Raw genomic sequence first — 22335 nt, 5'->3', positions numbered from 1 at the left:
AATATTTTTTTATTTTCTTGTTGATCATACTTTTCTCAATCCTTTTTTGGCGAACCAAACTTCTTCTTAATTTTATATAGGATTGGATTGAAAATTCCATATAAATCAAACTTGTTGGCCCATCTAGCTCCAAACTCAGCTAAGATTTTAGATACATGGACATTTTTTTTCTTCCTATAGAATATGGGCTAGATGGAGTTCTATTGATACAATGCCATGCGTAAATAGGCGGGCCAAATTCATGAATCTTATAAAATTTTCAGTCCAATCAAGTCTTTAATAAACCTTCAATTCTATGGTCATAAAGTTTAATTATTTAATTTATATTCATATTTATATCTATATTTTTATTTTTAAACTTAAATTTTTATTTTTATTTATAATTATTTTAGATAAATATGAATATAATTTTTTGTATATGCTTAATTTGTATATCTCTACCAAAGAAAATAAGTATAGGGGATATCCTGATATCTCACCGGTTTCAGCATCCATGGCCTTCCATTCTTTTTCGGACAGGTGCACCACACTCGTTCCATTTCCCTCGCACCCGGTGGCGGAACCGACCAGCCTCGCAAAAAGGTGGTCTGGAGACAAAAAATGATATCACCATGCAGAGACGCACACGTGTACAAATCAAGAACCAGCGACGGCAGATCATTCGTTATCCGCAAATTATATATTTATCTAAAGCAGTTAGTCGGCGAACCCCACCCACAGTTTTCCAAGTAATTAATAATTATAAAACCATGCGGTTTCGGTGCCCCACGTCTTGTTCCACCGCCTCTCAAATTCTTGTTTCCACCGATGAAGGCGATGTTATCGGCTATCCGGCGATCAGCGATCCGGCGGCGCAGCGTTGCTACCGTGTTCTGCGGCGGCGCGGGGGGAGCGTGCGGCGGCGAGAAAGGCGGGGGGCCGGCCGGCGTCGGGCCCGGGGTGCTCGGGAAGGCGGCGGCCGGGATCTTGGCTGCCGGAGGGTCTATCCTGGCCCTGTGGATGTTCTCTTCTTCATCTTTCGCTGAATCCGCGTCGGACCGGAGCGATCCCCAGCATCAGATCGTGTTTCGGAAGCCAAAGCAAGACAAGAAATCTAAATTTCTCCTCGGAGGTCATTTCTTTCCTCTTTGTTCATTTATACTAAAGAGATGTATTATGTCTTTTTTTTTCCCTCTCTGTTTTTCTTGGTTTTTACTTCTTTTTCTTGTTTAATTTGTTGTGTGGAACTATTAAAAAATATCCCCTTAATGGAATCTGTATATGAGAAGGAGCCCCTTAATGGAATCTGTATATGAGAAGGAGCCCCTTAATGGAATCTGTATATGAGAAGGAGCTCTTTTTCTTATCTTTTGATCTTGCCATGCGTTTTTCTCTTAGATAAGAGAAGATGACTCTTTAATGGAATTATACACGAGAAAGCCACAAAGATGGCGTAAGATGTAGGGGATACTGCTTATTTTCGTGTTTGTTAACATTTAAATAATGGGAGGCAAGGAAGAAGAAAGAAAATGTGGCATTCTTGTATTTGTCTATTCACTCGATGGAAGAAAAAAGAAAAGGAAATATTGATATATAAAGAAAGGGGTGTGGTCGGATTGGGCTGCTCTTTATGGTTGTGGAATTTTGAGTGAATGAATGAGTTGTGATCTGATGTCCATGTGAAATTGTATTGATTATCATCGTTGTAAAGGTAGGAATGTCACTATGAAGTTATTGAAATGGTCTGTTGAATTCAGATGACAACTATTCTTGTGAACCAACTGGAACAAATGATGCTGTGGTCAGCTCAAGGAAGAAAGATCAAATGCTTAAGGTGATTTGGTATGCGAGAAAAGAAGACTAGTTGCATTCTTTATATTCCATTTTATTAGTATTGGTTAAGTTATATATTTAAGAGCCTTCTTGGATAATAATTATTGTGGATGATGTTATGATAGTTGATGTAGTGACTCCACATGTAAGAGTAGTGAGATTGATGCATATATGTAGATGGAGTTTATGCAGGTGCATAATGTGCTTTAGTCTCTGAGAAAGCTATTCTATCTATTATAAAACTAATAGGTGCAATAAATTTTGTCTACTTAGAAGGATTCATGTAGGTAGTAATTCTTAGCAAAATGAGCATCATGTAAAGTTAGAAAGGTTTCATGGAACCATTTTACTATAGGCGCTGTTAGAGTTGCAGAGCTACCTCATAAATTCATAAAAAAATGAATGCTGTATGAATATATTCACAATAAAAACAACCGGAAATAACCCATTTCAGCAGTAGGGCTTAGTCTATGCAGAAGTGATAAGGCATAATTATGACTTATACGATTTATGTAATGAAAGCATGTGGAGATGTAGAACCAAAATGCAATTCAACTAAGGCACATGATGTCACTAAATCCGCTTGATTTGCTACTTTGTTTTTATTGCAAGAGAAGATGGGAAGATAGCTAAATGTCTTAAGTAGGATCAAAGTAGGCTGTGCAAAGTTGAATATTAATGATCGTGATGGTTCAAATGACCATGACGGGTGCAGAAAGAGGAGGGGAAGACCTAAACTAACATGGATGAAAATTATGAGAGAGGACATGGAAAGAACTCTTTGGATATGGAAACGAACTCCTTGTCTCATACTATGTGCTTCAAAGCATGGCAATAGACATGGAACACTCGTTACAATGAACATAACTCCTGAATGTTATGATGTAGGGTTGCTTCTGAAGGATATTTGCTGGCAATAGAGATCTTAGATTGTTTGCTCGTATATATATGAAATGGTAAGTATGAAATGATATATATATGATTAGTTAGAAGATACATAGGATGGAGAAATATATCCAGAAAAATGTATAGACATCCATCAATAGAAGTCATGAGCATGACAAACTCCCTTTGTAGTCTGTTTCGTCATCAATGACCATGTCCTTTTGGTGCTTCTTAGTTTTATGTCGTGGTCTTTTTGATTTCTACAGGTCGAAATCAAATTCAAAGATTAAAAAATACTGTAAAGGAAATAAATTATGGAAATGTTACTTGGAGCAACTAGGAAAATAATAAATACTATATGATGTATGCATATTCTTTTTGATTTAGGTAGATTTGAAATTTGTATCAAAAGAATAGACTTAAAACCAGTGATCGAAAAGTTGAGCATACTGGCTTGGGGCCAAGACCGCTACATGGGACCCCTATGTGCCCTGATTTAAGTAAACTAGGCCTGAACCGCCTTGTATCTTGCTGATATTGATCCTGTTACCGCTTGGTACACCTTTTTCTATGAAAAAATATGCTTATTTGTACTGAGGCATGAGGCCAGCATATTGCATATGTACCATGCCAGGTCACATTTGGTATGGGTCTGTACCCCAATATTAAAATCCTCATTATGAAGGGAAAAAAAATGAAAATTCATGATTCTAAGTTATTGAGTTGATTCATATTACATCATTATCGCACTCTATTGATAGATTGCAACTTTAAGACTTTACAAAAGAAAAGAACAACTGAGAAAGGCTGTAGACCATCATGAACAATCCACACTTTTGCATCTAAAGCACTATGCACACGTACAAGTTGATATTGAATGATACTAGTTGTTATGGATAGTATAGCAATGGACATCATTCTATCATGTTGGCTTCCAGTATTATAGGTACCTTAGGATATGACGATGTATAAATTTTCTTTTTAATATTTGTATTGAGGAGCTTTTCTGGAAACAATAATCCTTGTGTTGAGGAGAATATGCGGTAAGCCAGGGATATTTCCAACTTATAATGAGTACTTTATCTTGTGTACATAATCTGTTTTTAAGTATCTAACTCTTTATCTCATCACACCTACTACCATGGAATGCGATTGGAAGCTAAATGGAATCTAATTTTTGTACTCTCAAATGACCTAAAATTATCAGCATTAACTAGATTTTGTTTGAATTGGCTATCTGGGTTTAAGAAGAAAATCCTTTCATCTATTTCGGCTACCCTAACGTTGCCCGGAAATGCCCCCTCCTTCAGCCATGGTTAGGCAACAAGAGGAAACCATGCCTTCCATGATGGTGTCTTCTGCAAGGAGTAGGATGTCTTCGCTGTCAGATCTTTGTGGTAGCGGGGGGAGAACTTGGAAGGCTGGGTGGGGTTCTTTCTTCCGAGTGTACAAGGTTGGCTCGGTGACTGAGGGCATGGAGGTGGCATTGTGACCAAGGGCTTGGATGTCACTTCTTCATTTCTCTGCTTTTTGGATAGGGGTTCTTCCATTTTTGATAGTGCATGAAATGTTTTAGAGAAAACATCTAGAATGCACGTCCTTTTCTGGCTTTGCATTGACTTCTTAGCTAAATCATTATAGTGGTTAATATATGAAAAAAGTATATTTAATAAATAAAAAAGGAAAAATAGGAAAATAAGAGAAGAAGAAATATTTATCTGAGTTACAAAATTAGATTAGACATTGTTGATTGTTGTACTTATTGTTTGATAATAATCTAATAAACTTAATTTACAGTGACAAAATTTAAGACATCTCTGATTTTTGAAAGAAGTTAATGTTGTTATTCATGGTAGAAATGTTTTTTGTCTTACAGTGAAGGGTCCATATGTCTAAAAGTAAATGTTCATTGAAAATTATTCTTCCTTACATGATCTGTTGTAGGTAATTTTTTTTCTATTTTTTCTATTTTTTCTTTGGGTATGCATCGATATAATTATCTTATATCAGATTGTTGAATATAAATATTTAGCTCATGTAACCAGCATAAAATGTTTATTCCTTTTCATTTTGCTTTCCTTCATTAGATATCTTATTGTACTATAAGTTGTTTGCAAATGACAATTCATTATGCCCAATCATAATTGTTTTTTCTCATATATTTTCTTTATTAAACAAACATTTTAATTGGTAATATAAATATATTCAGGGCTGTAGAATATTAAGCATTGGACTATTTTCAATCCGTATGATGCACGTATGTTCAATCCATATGATGTGCAACTCATTCTAAGAATGATGCTTTGATGAATAGGTATGCAGTATGCTTGTTTTATATCTCTGGGATTCATCTTGTTATTATTATGGTATTACTGGCAGGGAAATCAGCCAGTCTCATACAACTGGTGCTGCAGAAATTCATATATTATGGTTATTGTTGATGACAGGATCTTAAATTTATGTAATTTATTGATGTAAGTATAGGGGCAATTTTGAATAGTACAGTGAACTCTACAGTTAAGCCCATGATTCATGATCCATTGGAGAGTTGGCTAAACTTTTAGGTTTTGCTTCACCAATGAAATTATTTGTCTTATCCTTTGTTAGCATTTTATGGGTTATAGACTGATGGGATAAATTTACAACTTAGTGAATTTGATTATGTAAGTTACTATAAGTTTGTCTTAGTTTAGTTATATTCATGGTGAAGATGCATCTATTGCCTCCTTTCTTTGCATCATGCACTCTTATGCTTTCATGTTACAGGATCTTATGATCCATGATCCTGGTTGTTTCTGAATTAAAATGGACCAAAATTGTATGGATCTATCCCTGGGTGAGGACCAGAGAGTATTATAAATTCTAGACTTCTATTGCAAATTGTCTTGCATTATTGGATACAACTTGATCATATCATACACATGTGACCTTATGGAAAGCATATTCTCTTAAGATCCATTTGACCTTTTTTTTTGACTTTTAGCTTGACTTCTTTTATCACTAATGGCTTTGTTGAGCATAATATTAGTATTCCAATTAGGGTTTTTAATTTCTAAGCTTTAAAGAGAAGAAAATATGGGTCTTTGATGAGTTAAAAGCTAAAGGTAATTCTTCATGTTTCCCTTACAATTTTTACGTGAAGGATAACTAAATTGATATTTTTGGAGTGGTGAATTGCATTTCATTGAACAATTTCAAAATAATGGCTTATTTTGTTTGCGGGATCATGAAAATTTACTTTATATGGTGCCAGATAAATGTGAAACTATAGGATGAGGAAGAAGATTTTATTTCTTCTTTTAGAAGCCAAACAAAAGGAGTTGGTTTTACATATCAATTCAACAAATGATGATGATGATGGAGATATCGTTAATCATTTTAATTTGTTTTGAGGCTATGTCTCCATAATCTTTCGAGTCATTTGAGGATACCCTAAAAAATTCTATAGTCGTATATAAAGTTTTTTGTACCAAACCCCTAGGCCCAATATTGGGCATATTGTACCAGCCTGATAAGTGATTGGTTGGCATGGTGGCTCGATGGTATTGAACCAAGACATGGTACAGTTGGTATCTTGCCTCGAATAACTCACCATATGTTAGTATGATGGTGAATCGTACCAATTGACCCGTATCCTCAAGCTATTGCTACAGCATCAGATACCGAGACTAAAAATTACTCATACATACATGATATTCATTTCACTAAATGTTCTATAAATGAGCATGTGGTGGTGGAAACTTCTCATCTTTATGCGTGATGATTTCCATCTAAGAATTTTACTGCATGTAGTGCCAATGCTAGTTGCCAGGACCACGCAGGCATGTTTATCCCACATCCTTTATGCGTTAAGGAGATCTTGGGTGCTTATACAAGGTTAAAGAACCCATATAATATCTTATGGCTTAGCCCTTTTTGATGAGGTCCTAGGCCATTACAAAGGATATCAGATCAAACCTGACACATGGCCCATGTGTGACTAAGGGACATTGTAGCATGGGCTCTTTTGGGGCTAACCACAAGCCTATTGTGGTGTTTGTGATTTGCTTATGATTGGATTGGGTATTTAGCTTGGTAGGGATGCCAAGTCTTAAACAAGGAGAGTATGCCAAGACATATGAGGGCATGTGTTTAGTCCCACATTGATTGTGTGCCGAGGATATCTTGGATCCTTATATAGGGTTAAAGAATTCAAATAATAACTCGCAGCTAGGCCTTTTGGGTGAGGTTTGAGGTTGTTACACCAATCAAATTCCAAGCCACATGTTAGGATTTCTACCAGATGAAGTGGATTTGTGGTGGCCAAAGTCCATTTCATTGAGTTCCAAACAAGTCTAGCATAATCAACTTGGACTTTTATGGTATGGACTGATATTGGCATGACAAGATACTTGAATCCATTTTCCCATGTAACTTATAATTGACTCTTTCTTCGAACTTTCATGTTATTGTAATTTTAATTCTTTTGAAAGTTTCAGAATCTTGATCTGTAATCTAATCCACAATCTTATCTGATTCAATTTAACCCCCTTTATGATCTGATCTGAGTTTTAATCTTGTCAAATTGTGCTTCAGCAGGCCAATTTTTATGCAACAAAATTTTAATATATGCTCTATAACATGATACTTTTCTTGTTTGCATTTACAGATTCGTATCGCAGAAGGGTGTTTTTTAACTATGAGAGACGGATAAGGATGCTAAGTCCTCCTGAAAAGGTATTTTATGGAATATTGCTTTTGGTTCATTGAAGTAATCCAGAGAGTTTCTAGTACATGTTGTTTCTTTTTTGGAATGGTAAGAACTCATAAGCTTATTGAACATGTTTAGTGTTCATCTTCGTTTGGTTTTTAAATATAACAGCACAAATCTTTTTTTGGTAACTTTTGTATTTTGATACATATTTAGAAAAAAAGTGTTATCTAGCAAAGCAGCCGGTTTTATAGGAGCATATTTTCAAAATTTCTATTTTAAATTCTAGAATTATTATTCCAAATTTAGATTGCCAACTTTCTCCAATGTATCTTGTCCTAACTCAAGGACAGGGTTTTATAAAATTTTCTTTTGCATCTCCCTATTAAAAAAAAAGAGCATGGAGTAATTAAATTGGTGTATATAACTGTGTATATGAAGTCTATGGGTGTTTTTGGTCATTAAAAATTTGTACATCCGTTATCATCAGCCTGTTGTTCCTCCATCCTCCTATCAATTATTGGCCTCTCTAACTTTGGTTGTTTGCAAGGAATGTTGAACCGGCCCGTACCAGCTGGTTCAGCTTGTACCGAACCGGTACTGGCTCTAACCAGTCCGATTCGGTGTTAAAAATCGGTACCGGTCCGAGCCGGCCAACCGTACCAGCCCGTACCGGTTCCAAATTTTTTTGGGGCTTTTGGATGCGTGAACCAAGCCGAACCAGTGGTATCGGTTATAAAATGATCATCAACATCTACGGTTAAAAGTGTTATAAAATGATATTTTTAATCACCACCCACTCAGCTAAGCAGGTAGATTATCTTTCTAAAGTTTTTTGTAAGAACTTTTTGTCAATCCTTCTTTATTTGGTTTTAAAAAAAAGCATTAAGATAGCTTCTTAACTAAGGTCAGTTGTGGCAAGTATTCATACTTTTCAAATTAGATTTTATTGAAACAATATAATTACATTAATATTTGCTTTCTTATCATCTTCCTACACCATTATTTGCTTAACAGGATCTTTGTATTCGATTTTATATTTTCCTTTTACTATGTATTCATGTAGAAGATATAAAGATGGAGGCATGCAATGCTTCAAACTAAGTTACATTCAACATGATATTAAACTTGACCTTTATTGCTTTTGCATTTTCTTTTTCTGACCCATACTTGGCTGTGCATCATATACTTCAATTTTTCATTTGTCATGTGCCATTAAAAAAGGCAGCCTAGTGCATGAGGCAGTTGACATTGTAGAGTCTGAGGAGGGTTAGATGTACGCAACCTCACCCCTGCATGTAGAGAGGCTGTTTTCGTGTTTCAAACCCTTGACTTTCGGGTCACAATGGAGTCACCTATCCGTGGCACTAAGGCTCATCCCCTTTTAAGTGTGTTATTGCTATGATATATGTGCTGATCCAACATTTATACTTGCGACTATCTAGGGAAATAGGCTATACCTGAGTCACTCTTACGATAATGTTGGAGTACCTCACTGCAATAATGCATGCACATGGTATATTTTTTTGAAAAAAATCCTTCCTGAGTATTATTGCTTTATTTGTTTTGCTATGTTTTAGTTTGATTTTCTCTTCTAAATGAAGACTAAAATAGAGTTATATGATTTGTAAAATATTCGTTAAATTTTTATTATATTCGCTAACTATACTCCATATTTTGTTAAATAGCATCCTATATGTTATGGTTCATGGGCAAACATCAACATACTCAAAAATCTTTTCTTATTTCCAGATTTTTGAATACTTTGCATCTGTTCGGAGTCCAGAAGGGGAAATATTTATGTTACCCACAGATTTGATGAGAGCGATTGTGCCTGTATTTCCTCCATCAGAATCAAATATTATTAGAGAAGGACATCTTAGAGGGGAGCGTCATCCTAGCGAGTTGCACTGTGCTCCATCTCCCTTTTTCATGCTTTTTGATACTAATAATGATGGACTGATATCCTTCCCAGAGTAAGTTGAGGACTTTAGTTTTGCAACGTCAAGCTAAAATTCAAATGCATGTATCCACATTTTCAATCTGTAAAAACTTTATGATAGTTGAAAGTTCTGGGTAGCGCTACATGTAAATTGATCTTTCTTGACACTCTTCATTTTCACTTCTAACAGGTATATCTTTTTTGTGACATTGCTTAGCATTCCTATATCAAGCTTTAGTGTGACTTTTAAAATGTTTGATCTCGACACTAATGGGTAAGATTTGCTCTTTACATTATTTGAATTTGTATCTTCTGAGTTTGAAGTATGTTAGAATGAATGTTTCTTCATTGCAATCTTGCAATATCCAGATGCTACTTTTCATTATTCTCTGTTGTTAGATGTTCTTTGCTACTTATGTATCATGTGCTAAATATTTCTAATTTATTTATGCAGATATAGTTAATTTGTTAGGAAAACTGATGTTGGACTTTCATATCAAGTATTATAGCAAAAAAATATAAAGTTATACTATAAACAAATTATGTTTTGTTGATATCTTAATTTAAGATATCTATCTTCTTTGGTTCTCTAACATACAAACTTTATAAGGCATATAAATTGGAAAATTTACTAGTCTCTTCAGTATTAGAATGGCTCAACCTCATACCGATTTGGACGTGTATGGTCCGCTTTGTGAAATTTTTGTGGGGGACTCCTAGAATGCGTACATAATGTGTGATTAGTACTTCCAAGTTAAGAAACAAAGATTGCCAGTGGTTTTGATGCCTTTGTCATCACCTTATGCGAACCCACTTAGTGCCATGCTTGTATTTGGTATTTACTTTTTATTAATTTGAATGATTTTTTATAAGAATAACATAGATAAATGATTTTCTGATTTGCTGCACTGGAGAAGGGTTTATCAAAACCTTCATACTGATTCAGGTCATGGCTTTTGTTTGAAACTTGGTTGTTATGTATGCTTTCAGCTTTTTCTCTAAAATTCTTGGAGCAAGCTTTCTCCCACCCTGTTTTGCCCTCATGTTTTTTCAGATTGTTGGATATAGGAGCATTGTCCTAGAAGAGCATCATATAATGTATACATCTTCTTGATGCAATCCAGCTATAGAATTTGTCATTGATTGTTGATTATGTTATTTTTTCTCCTTGAACAGTGTATTTTTTCTTATGGAAGCCAGATTAGTGGGTAATATTTTTTATTTTTCTGAGGAACTTATCATGTCTATTTGCTCAAACCATGATCATTCAATCCTTTTCGCCAATGAAATGGAGAGTTGGCATCAGAATAGAAGTAAATGTTGAGAAAGTTGCACAAAAAGATCAAGTACATCGTTATGACTGGTTGTCAACCTGCTAGTAGCCTCCTGGGAAGTGGTTCCAAATTCTTGACCAAGGAAATGCTGGACAAGAGAGGAACTTGCTATGATATCTAAAAGCTCTGTTGGCTAATAGGAAGATTCACTTCTTTATAGCAGTTATGAGAAAGGAGAAGCAGTTAGACTCGCTAATTTAACAAGAAAACTTTGGAGTTAGACAAGAAGGTGCTTGTTATTTTTTCCTACCTTGGAGGAGGCTTAGGGCTTCTATGTTTAGGAAGAGGGAGTGGACAGGAATTTGAAGGTATTCAAAACATGTTAAAGAGCTAAGAATCTTTGCATGATATATCAAATATCTGAACAGCAACATCCAACTTGTTTACAAATAAGAGATTAGGAAAGATTGCTTAACAGATTTTAGTGATGTCAAAGCCTGAATAAGTTAAGAAGTATATCTGGAGATATGGTGTTTGGCAGATTAGAGATGCAGAAAAACATTAGTTGCTTCTTTTAGTAGTCTATTCGAAATTTTTTGACCATATAGTATCACGCAATATTTAGAGACTCTGCCTGAGGAATTCTAATATCAGAAAAATGGTGGTTTAAAGTGAGGAGGAACAACTTGGACAATTTTTTTTCATTTCTGCTTTGACTATTAAAGGAAGCACTAAATTAATTTTCAGAAAATGGCTAATACTCCAAAGTTCAAACTATTAATAAGTCGTACATATGTTGGCCTTTGAGTTGGTACTTGAAGACAAAGATTATGCCATGTTGGTGGAAGACAGTGGGAGCAAAAGTAGTACTGTAGGCATGGCTTCAAAGAAAGTAATTGCTTTTTATTTATTATTTTGTGTTGGATCTGTCACCCGCTTGTGGACGTAAGTCTCTTTGCTAAACCACATGAATTCCAGTGACTTTGTTTTTTTTAATTGTGTTTATTAATTTATCATAAGACTTTATTGTGGGATGCATACTTATCACTTTGTTTGCTACCTAAGGGATGTGGTGATGGGATCAGTACTAGGTATTTTGTAGAAACCCCAATAAATAATACTAGATCAAGGTTTAGGTAAATTTACTGAACATATTAGAAGTCTTTGCAGCCTCCTCCTGGTTTGATGCAAAATTTGATAGGAAGGAAAATTTAGCATCTGGAGATATTCAACGAAGTCCCCAACTCTCCATAAGGTGCTACAAGGATAATTTAAAAGGTTGGTTATTAACAAGTAATGAAGATTGGCAGGAGCTTCAAAAGATTCAGGCAGTCCATACAATTGTGTGTCCAATGAGGTGACATACAACATCATGGACAAGGAAACTGATATGGGTTTCCATCCAAGTTAGGAAAGTTGTGCCTTCTCACCAACAAACTGTTCTTGAAGCATAACAGGATCTTGAATTATCTTCGAAGTGTTAACTTTGAGATGGAGAAAGAAAATGAGGCTTTATTGATTTGCTACCTTGCTTCTTTGTGCGACCACATGGTGATCATTTTCCTATGATAAGGATAAAATGAAGTAACAGCTTTCATTAAATAAGATCAGAAAAGTCCTAGCTAGAGGTTTGATCAAGGATAATTGCTTGTATCTGAAGATGCTAGTGTAAGGCAAGGATAATTGAAAGCGGATCTTAAGCCGATCCATCAAGATCCATAACCCAGGTGAAGGGCAAGAAGCAACCTTATCATTCCAAGGAACATGATCACCATTAGGTGGGATGGTCCATGATGAGTACCAAAAAGAAGAGTCATTTCTTTGGATGCAGAAGTGGTGGTTGAGCCCACTTATCACAACGATCAAAGCCGACACAGCATTATGGTTTTGGTGGTAATTGAGAAGAGCAGCATTTTGCATACCACCTAAGCGTAAACTTGATTGTAGGTGGGGTTTTGATGGCTCCTATATTAGGATAGAGATGTGATATTTTGCCTGATGGTGAAAGGGCAGCCACTTTGGGTTGCCTTTGAATGTAAACAATTGCAGGTATATTCCAAGTATACTGAAGGAGTATAGTGGTAGGAAGAGCATATTTTTGTCAACCTCAGTTTTGTGTTCTATGAGGAGCTAAGCTAGCTTGTACGTTAAGGAAGAAACATGGGCCAAGCTAGCTTTTACTTGTTCTTCAGGTTGGCTTGTCAATGGAAGCCGATGTGAAGCATGTTGGCAAGAAGGGCCTCATTTTCACTTAAAAGAAGCTGAGTCCAAGTGGCACTCTTCTCCATCCAGCGAGCAATGAGGGATAGTGACATCTCTTGTCTCATATGAAAGAGGACAAGATCCTTATAAGGAGGGCCCACATGGTGCAAAATAATGGGGGTGAATATGTGTGTGAGAGAGATTGCTCAGGAAAAAAGGAGAAAAAGATAAAGAGATAAGAAAGAGGAGAGAGGATGATGAGAGATGGATGGTTTGGTTCTCTTGTTGATATCATGAATTTTCTCAGACATTTTCCTGTGCATGTCTCTTTGATCTTGCCTTCTTTTGTAGTCTTTGTTGTGCAGGTTTTCTCTTAGGTGTGACTCTGCTTCAAATGTTTTAGTTTCATCTGTTGTTATGATAATCTAGTAGCGAGTCTTCTAGCTCTTGTAATTTGGATTGCACTTTCTATTTATATTGTGGATTTCTCATTTCTCATGGATGTATGCATCTTTATATAATCACAATTTCCTTTGCTTCTTGTTATTTGTTTATTTATAAGCATTGTTCTCTTGTTGGATGTTTGTTATCACCTTGTTCTACAACCCAAGATATTTGTTGGATGCATTAGGGCTTGGATAGTCGTAGACATCTCGACACCTCTTATCCTTACAAATATGAAGACAATTATGTTTTGGCTTTTAGCATGACCTACTCAATGAAATGTGGAGCAAAGTGAGGGCAATGCCCATTACAACTGAATTGGAAGGATTTCTCCTTGACTGATAGGTGATTCACATTATTGGATTGCTTACTTTCCATTTCATAGGTCATGTTCCAGTGTGGTCCATACCTTGATGCAAATGGATGAACCATTGAAAGAGTGCAAACCATTGCATGCTGAACTGTCTGGTTCACCCCATACCGAACCGAATTGGGGCGGAACCAGGACGGTTCGGAGCTCTAGTAACTTTTTCCCTTTAAGAAATCTTTCATGCACATTATTAGTAAATTGTCCTTTCTATGTCTACTATATGTTTCTTTACTATCTAACCTAAAATGGCTTCTCTGTGTCAAATGGTAAGATTTTCAGTCTCCTATATTAAGATATGCCTGCATGAAGTTTGCAATATTTCACTTGTGACTTCTGGATAATTTCTATTTTTTACTGAAGCTTAAATCCTTTCCTTTTTTGTATTACTATGTCTTCTTTGTTTTACTATTTGGTAGATACAGAACTCTATTGCATTTTTTTCATTTTATTTTATTTGATTTTATAAATATGTTATCAAGTTGGAGTTTTACCTTTTTGTGGTTTACTTGTGACCATTTGCGCGCAGTTAAACTCTTGTCCATCCTGTTAAAGACCCGCTGTATATCAGCATATTCCATCATCACTATTTGTTGTTTGATAGTAGAGGGTATGAACACATTGTAGTTACCTTTTTATCCAGTAATCACTTTAAAACTGAATAATCCTGTATTGTTTTCAGAGAGATAGAAAGAGAAGAGTTTAAGAAAGTGATGGCATTGCTGCGTTCATATAATAGACAAGGAGCCAGTCATAGGGATGGACGTCGTACTGGTCTGAAAGTTGGTGGATCTGTAGAAAATGGGGGTCTAGTGGAGTATTTCTTTGGCAAGGATGGAAAGGGACACCTCCAACATGATAAATTTGTTCATTTTCTGAGGGACTTGCATGATGAGGTACTTCTCATTTTTCATATCCCTTTTAGATTGGTTTTAAAGAGTACGTCCAATAATGCCGAGACTTCTTGATTCTAATTAACTTTTGAAATAGAGCTTTTCCTTTTTTTTCTCCCTATTTTTGTGAGTTTTTTTTTTTCCTTTTTTTTCTTTTTTGAGGGGGGGGGGGGGGGGTTGAAGTTTGTGATTCTCTTATGGCCATACATTGTCTTTATCATCTTTATGTATGTTACTGAATAATGTAGAGATCAGTGTAAAGAAAAAAAAACTTAGTAGAATTAATCAGTGTGAAAGGTTTCAAAAACCATGTTAAATAGTTGCAACTTCATTTGATGGTGTTATAACATGATTGTGAGACTGCAGTTGTCTCACCTGCACAATCACCCTTAACTATTTTTCCAGTGACTTTTTGATAGGATGTCATATCAATGCATTTTATTTAATTAAATCACTTTATTGAACAAATGAGAACTGAGAGTAAGGATTAATTTCAGTAGGCAAGCAGGGAAAGAATGATGAAAACAAGTAGTTCAGACCCTTTTTTCACCTTGAAAACTTCATTTCCGAAATTATGGTCATGCGGTTCATTATATTAAATATCTGATTGAAGCAGGACCGAGTTTGATGACCCGCTGCTGCAATAAAGAAAAGGATTTTGTATTGTCTTTGTCTATTTTCTGTTTTGCATAATTCATGTAAGATAGAGAAAACTAATCAAACTGGTATTTCTTGGACATCATTTGATTGTGGTCTCATTCTAATCCATTTCAATTCTAGCTACATTTAGTACCCTACTGTCAGGTTTCTTCAAAATTTGCAACACAGATTTTGCCTTACTCATATCTAAATAATTCATTATATTTAAAATTTGCAAATAATTTATTCTTTGAAGGTCATCTTAAAAGTCCATGATCATTTCAACTATGATAGATGTAAGATTGTATGGATTGCATGGCACCTGTGTTTGTTTCTAGGTTATGTTGATTGACACAAGTTGCTGGGGCTTAAAGATAAAAAATTAGAACGGATATATATGGCCAATAAAAACCATGTAGACCAGAATCTAGAATTACATTATACATGGTTGGTTGTTAGTTTAGCTTGCTGACATTTTACTAGATTTAAGCTGCTCATTGACTTGATTCCTCACAAGTTTCAAGATTGTAAAACCACTCAATGAATGGATGTGGATGAAAATAAGTCAGAGAGTCATCTGAAGTACTATCTGCATCAAGCCTCCACAGCAATCTCCATTTGACCTGACAAATTGTTCTCCCAGTGAGTTGATGGCTTACAGAGCATTTAATATGGGATTCTAAACAAAAGTTTATAAGACTCCATTTGATTGATGAGAGAATGGATGAAAGGAAATGAATATATGGGTGGAAATTTGCAGATGTAATCTTACTCCTTCCATTTTCATTTCTCTCTCCTTGTTTTCTCTAGCAACAAAACACAGGCTGAGGGTGTCAGTATGAACAATATGTCTTTCGTAAATGACAGATTTGCATGGACAAATATCCGGCTGCAGATGATTGATCATTCCAGTCAATATTTGTCATTGTGCTGGAGTATTAGATTCGAGATTGTGAGTCATTATGGACTAAGATTCCGCTTATTCTGAAACCATTAATCTGGTTCAAGATAGCTGGATTACATTCAATTGGGATTAATTTGTTCATGTTCTTTGTTTCTCTGGTTATTGTTTACTGAAAACTGTTTGCTTTCATGAGAAGTGTATATTATTTTGTATGTTAATATTCTACAACTGCGATGACACCGATGTTTGCATCGCTGCTTTTAAATAATTGAAAGCCTAGATATATATGGGGCACCTTATTTGTGAGTGTTCTTAAAAGTTAGATTTTGATGAGCTTTTGATAGAGCGAAGTTTTTGAGCATTCAAAATTTGTTTAGCAGATTTCCCTTCTGTTTCTTTTCATTTATCCGCACAAAAAAAAAAAAAAAAAACTTTGAGAACAGTTGATATGAATATCATTGCATTAGAGATGGTTAAAATTACATGTCCATGACATGTTTATTGTTCATGCTTGCTTTGAGCTGTCTGTTTATCAATCATCTTGCAATATCAATCATCTTGCAATGTATATGCTGATTTAGTTAGAATTTTATTCAGAAACTCCTATCATCTGTAAGAACATTTTCTTTCTCCAGATTGTGCGCTTGGAGTTTGCTCATTATGACTTCAAGTCAAGAGGAACCATTTCTGCCAAGGATTTTGCATTGTCTATGGTAGCTTGTGCTGACATGAACCATATAAACATGTTTCTTGATAGAGTAGATGAATTGAACAATAACCCACACCTCCGAGATATGCGCATTACCTTTGAGGTCAGACATTTCCTCCATATCTTCACATTTCTGACCTAATATACATTTTCTTATATGCCTCACACATGTTGAAACTTTCAGGAATTTAAGACTTTTGCGGAGCTACGAGACAGATTACAAGCATTGACTTTAGCAATATTCGGTTATGGCAAAGTAAATGGTTTGTTGACAAAGCAAGATTTCAAAAGAGCAGCATCCCATGTAAGTCTCATTGGTTCCCTTTTCCCATCCATTACATATTTCTGTTATTTTAAGATACGAGAATTAGTACTAATTAAACTGAGGGTAGACAATCTCAGCGTCTAGTTGATGTGCTATCCTTTGGTTTCAACTGTTCAGTTGACCTGTCGAACAAACCTCTAGATAATGCCTAGATTATTTGGCTGGTGTTCCTGATTTAGTTCTAGCCCCCATAAAGAGATGCTTTACCAATGACCAAATGGATCTGTACCAACTTGGTGCTAGATAAGCTGTTATCTATTATTTTTAAATGACTTGTTTAGTTGCCTTCCTGGTTTGGATTACCATTCTGATGCCATTGTTTTGTTTTGATGCTGATAGGTCTGCAATCTCTCTGTGACTGACAATGTTGTTGACGTCATTTTCCACGTATTTGATGCAAATTGTGATGGAAATTTAAGCTCGGAGGAGTTTGTAAGAGCTTTACAGAAGCGCGAAAGTGCCATTCGCCAGCCAACTGCAACAGGTCTTGCAGGGCTGTTGTCTTGCTGGTTGAATTGCAAAAGGTGTTCCGTACCTCAAATCCCTATGTAGATCTTGGCGCAGTCTGCTGTTGCACCAAGCTGGACTCACTAGGGTAGGAGGATCTCACTCGTTTCAGTAATGTTGGTGGATTAGGGGGATGGTTTAGTTGATAATCTCGTATCAAGGTATGGGAAACTAAGCAGAATAATTATGTAGTTCTGATTGTTGGAAGTAGAATTAAGTAATAAATATCTGATCCTATTGTTAACGGCTAACATATAATCCTGTTCATATCTAGGGTCAGGAGATGCTTTTAATGTTGGGACGCCAGAAGTCATATGGAACCTCTTTGGCAGTTGGCACCACTGTAGGGGTATGCCTGCTCGAGTTCAGATCCTCTAATTGTATATGTTTTAGCTGTAAATATCTAGAGGTCATCCATCTCGGAAATGGATGGCTTTTGCTTACCTCGGGAATAGAAAGCACTATATTGGGTGCTGAACATGGCAGGTTGCAAGATGAGCAATAGCTGTGCATTTCCAAGATGGATGACATGGTGGCTGCTAGGCAACCCTCTTTCGTGCAAAACACGCGCCATAAAGGATCCTAGTTCATGCCTACTCTTTTGTAAATATTACTTATGTAGGTGGTTGTGGCTCTCCTCAACTGTATTTATATGTGATCTTTTTGTAATTTATTTGTTATTCAATGCTTCATCTCTTGCCTTTCTTGAAGATACAACTGATGTCGCATGGGTTATCATCATCATCTTTGTTTTTCTCTTATTTTTTTTCTCGTCTCCTCCTCCCCTCATTGTGTATATTGAAAAAAAGAGAGAGAAATGAGGGAGACCCACCACTATGATTAACAATGTCCAGATATTTGGAAATCTTCTACCGGAGAATCAAATTGAAAACTGAGGGGGTGAGATTACGCTATTGTGTTCAATCAGCACTAGAAATTAAACTTTCAGGCAAACTTGCTTGGGGCGTGGCATCTTTTAGGGCTCGTTTGGTTCGCAGGAAAAGGAGGGAGAAAAGTGAGGTCAACGGGAAAGTAATAAATGCCTCTTGTTTGGTTGGAGTTTTCAAAGGAGAGAGATGGGAAAGTTGTATTCCCATGGGAATATGATTTCCACATTTCATGGGAAAGTCTTTCCCATGAGAAACATGGGAAAGTTACTTTCCCATGAGGTGGGAATCACTCTTTTTTTATTTTTTCCCAAAAAGACCCTTCAGCATTAAAGAAGCATTAAAGAGGCATTAAAGACCTAATTTTTATTAAGGGCATAATAGGAATTATACATAACTTTTCTAGGAAAGTGGATGGTCAACCAAACATAAGCACTTTGGAAATTTGTCACTTTCCCATGGTTAACCAAACATGCCAAAAGTACTTTCCTAGGTATCCTCTTCCTAGGAATCTGATTCCCAGGAATTATATTCCTAGAAGGAAAAATACTTCCCGCGAACCAAACGAGCCCTTAAGAAAATGTGGTGGGAATTGGGATGACTTAGACAACAGAAACCTCTAGAGGTTTTTCATTGTCTTGATCCTACCTAGAGTATTGCATGTCTCTTCTTATATTGAGGTAATGTACAAGAAAATATCTAATTTTATCTATTATTGTATGCTATGAGATAATTTATTAGATTATCATTAATATTTGGTTTTTTTTCTCCATCTTCTCGTTATTTGTAGACATTTTTTTATAAAAATGCAAAGCTTTTATAGAATGGATAGCTCATTATTCGACCTTGAATCATTTTTTCAAACAGAAGAAAATTCTGTAAACTATTTACTAATTTTTATGTAGTGCTTGTATACTTATCGAGCATTTCATAAAACTTGTATATATATTTTTTTGGAATGGCTAAGAATGTCTTTTTTTTAAAGTATATGGATAACATTTTTTAAATAGGAACTAAGTCAAAAAGTTCATTAGGATGGCTAATCATGCTGGTAGTACTTTGTGGGTGGAGGATGGGGAGCTGCTTCGGGAGATTCGTTATATTTGTTTTTCGATTTTATTGGGTGCATCCGTACACGTGTTGTATGAATCATCTGGTCCAGCAAAAAAAAAAAAAAAAAGCAGGCTGGCTTCGTCGTGACATTTTTGTAATGATGCATCAACATAAGCACTTGATGAATAAGATTTATAGGAACAAGTGGCTATGATTGGAGGCATACATGGCTATGTGGTAAACCTTATGGGGGATATAGGTTTTCCTTGAAGTTTGGTGGACTGCATGGATGTTATGGATGACTCGGCTGGAGAACGAATTGTTGTGATGGAGGTTATCCCATTATGCGAGAGGAAGTAACGTGCAAGGTCGTGGTGAAAGGAATTGGTTAGGAAATCCAAAGAGGATCGAAACCATGCCGTTTGAATGAAATAGTCTGACTATTGGAGCTTTTATAATACTGCTAATAAAGTGGACACTTAAACGCATACGGACTCAAACACAAATTAAAAAGATTTCTTGATTATATAATTAGCAGTATAAAATAATTTAATTATCATGTCTATTTATTACGGATAGGCTTAAGGTAATCGTTCTTGATGCTGCAAACCATCCACAGACAAGGACTAGTCCCATGCTCCCCCTTTTTTTTTTTGGGTAAAACCCATGCTCCCCTTTGCGTTGCACTTATTCCCCACTATGCACTTATTCTCCTAATTCCCGTCCGTGTGTGGTTTGAGGTTGCTAGGGATGGCGAGCTCCACCGCTTCTTCATTTCATTAATATATTGGTTGTGTCCTTTAAATTCATTAAAAATTCCACCATTTCAACAATAAAAAGTAATAATCTCATAACAAATAATGCTAAAGATAGTCGATAGATTGAACATATTTGCAGATCTTTAATATTAGAAATCTGCCAAATATAATTACACTTGACTCAAACCTATTTATGCTAAATTCGAACTTGCTTATGGGTCGTTTGCAGGACAAGTTGATGGATTGGATCATAAATTTCCACCCTTACCCATACACGAATTAAAAAGATTTCTTGATTATATAATTAGTAGTATAAAATAATTTAATTATCATATTAATATATTATGGAAAGGCTTAAGGTAATCATTCATGATGGTGCAAACCATCCAAAGACAAGGATTAGGAGGGTGCATATCATATCCATGGTCCCCTTTGCATTGCACTTAATCCCCACTTTGCACTTATTCTCCTAATTGCCATCCATGTGTGGTTCGAGCCTTTGAGTTCGTTAGGGATGTTGAGCTCAACCGCTTCTTTATTTCATGAATATTTTAGTTGAGACCTTTGAATTCATTAAAAATTCCACAATTTCAACAAAAGAAAATAATAATTTCATAACAAATAATGCTAAAGATTGAACATATTCATAGATCTTTAATATTAGAAATCTACAAAATGTAATTAAGGTTGACCCATAATAGTGAGCCACTTGTTTTCTTGTCATTTGTTCTATTCAGTATCAAGTTAACCTGCAAGTCAATACAATAAGAATAAATATTTATCATATAAAACAAATTTAAAAAGAATAAATTAGATATAAATTAGAGGATACAAAAATTCAATGACTAATAAGGGTTCTATCAAGGGAAGAACCTATTCTAGTAGTACTAGTCCTCTTACTTTTTGGTCTGGGTTCTTGCCTAGCTAGGTTGACTCCCAGTCAAAAGTCACCAATTTCGTAATGTTGCCCCAGACTCTAACTGTTCTTGTGGCCGGATAGAGAATCTAAATTTGAACATGAATTCACTATTTGTGAAAAAGATCTGAACGTGAGTTTATAGAATTTGATAAAGTCACAGATGTTCATGATTACATATACTAAATCTAACGGTCGTGATTGTTTATTGTCAGAAATTTATTTATGTTATATAATTTATGATTTTGTAATATAGATATACATGTGTAGTTTTTTTTTTTTGCTAATGAAAAGGGTGTAGGGGGGAGGAAGGGACAAGCCCACCCCCACGTAGCAGCCTCCACTGAGCCCCCGCCCTGCCAGGAAAATGTTTGATGCGGGCAAAAATGGCCGTGTGTTGGGCACTCCGACCGGTTTAGTTCAAACACATAATATACTGCTGCCTTTGGATTGACCAGATTATCACGCTTACCAATTATCTATTTAAGTCAGCCAAACAAAAGCTTGGGCAGAGTTTTGCAGTAATAGGCTTAAATTTGTAGCCCAGGCCCACCCAATAACAGTATAGTAGGGTCATCACAAATTCCACCCATATCTACAAGTCATGAGCTGGCCAGCTCAATATGTGTACTCTTTGATGTAGATAGAGAAATAAACATGTATGCCAAAGTTATATAGAAAACTCAAGGTAAAAGCAAGTTCATGGAAATATCATTGACTGAGTGGAAATCAATGCACTTGGTATGAAGTTGTTTCTTTTCATCTATAATATTAATATCTATGTCTAGTATATTTAGATTTTGATATTAATGAGAGAGAGATTTTTTATAAAGCATATAAATAAGAGGTTTAAAAATGAATAGCATATTAACTTCTAAAGTGAGATATTGGAGTAAACTATTTACTTTTCTGTATTACAATTATATGGTTAATCAAAGATTAGTTCCATATAGGTTTTGAGAGATTAGCTGCATCACAGAACATGGCAAGAGAATACAAAATATATAGGAGACAGAAACAAGTTGAACATTAGAGATACAAATGCATGGGATATTGAATGGTGTAATAGTTTGTTTCATTAACCTATCTATTCTGAACAGCTTGATTGTACTATAAATTCTCTAAATC

At 35.5% G+C, this 22335-nt stretch overlaps 1 protein-coding gene across 4 annotated transcripts; it reads left to right on the top strand.

Annotated features, from left to right (window-relative positions):
* The first annotated feature begins 760 nt into the window (after positions 1-760).
* LOC103696033 (calcium-binding EF hand family protein) lies at positions 761-18310 on the top strand. Of its 4 annotated transcripts, XM_088715191.1 has the most exons (11): positions 970-1111; positions 1737-1821; positions 4907-5011; positions 7346-7413; positions 9140-9363; positions 9520-9603; positions 14299-14512; positions 16688-16864; positions 16946-17065; positions 17426-17754; positions 17868-18310. In XM_088715191.1, exons 4-10 carry the CDS (start codon positions 7393-7395, stop codon positions 17636-17638), a joined length of 1053 nt encoding a protein of 350 aa, XP_088571317.1. In that variant the 5' UTR covers positions 970-1111; positions 1737-1821; positions 4907-5011; positions 7346-7392; the 3' UTR covers positions 17639-17754; positions 17868-18310. The 4 variants fall into 4 exon arrangements, with proteins under 4 accessions (XP_008775754.3, XP_088571317.1, XP_088571315.1 ...); XM_088715189.1 differs by lacking the exon at positions 1737-1821 and having other exon boundaries at positions 972-1111; XM_088715190.1 differs by lacking the exon at positions 970-1111 and having other exon boundaries at positions 1128-1821.
* Positions 18311-22335: the final 4025 nt, after the last annotated feature.

Source organism: Phoenix dactylifera, chromosome 2 (genome assembly GCF_051530095.1).
Source record: "Phoenix dactylifera cultivar Ajwa chromosome 2, Ajwa_hap1_PhDact_Kaust_v1.1, whole genome shotgun sequence".
NCBI classification, from domain to species: Eukaryota; Viridiplantae; Streptophyta; class Magnoliopsida; order Arecales; family Arecaceae; genus Phoenix; species Phoenix dactylifera.
The sequence above is the reverse complement of the archived record's forward strand: the minus strand, read 5'-3'. Positions and strand labels throughout refer to the sequence as shown.

Excerpts from the sequence above, each read along its gene's own strand:
- LOC103696033 (XM_008777532.5), top strand. The coding sequence starts at position 808 with ATGAAGGCGATGTTATCGGCTATCCGGCGATCAGCGATCCGGCGGCGC. Across the intron at positions 16,865-16,945 it reads ATATGCGCATTACCTTTGAG|GAATTTAAGACTTTTGCGGA; the intron begins GTCAGACATTTC and ends TGAAACTTTCAG. Across the intron at positions 17,066-17,425 it reads TCAAAAGAGCAGCATCCCAT|GTCTGCAATCTCTCTGTGAC; the intron begins GTAAGTCTCATT and ends TGATGCTGATAG.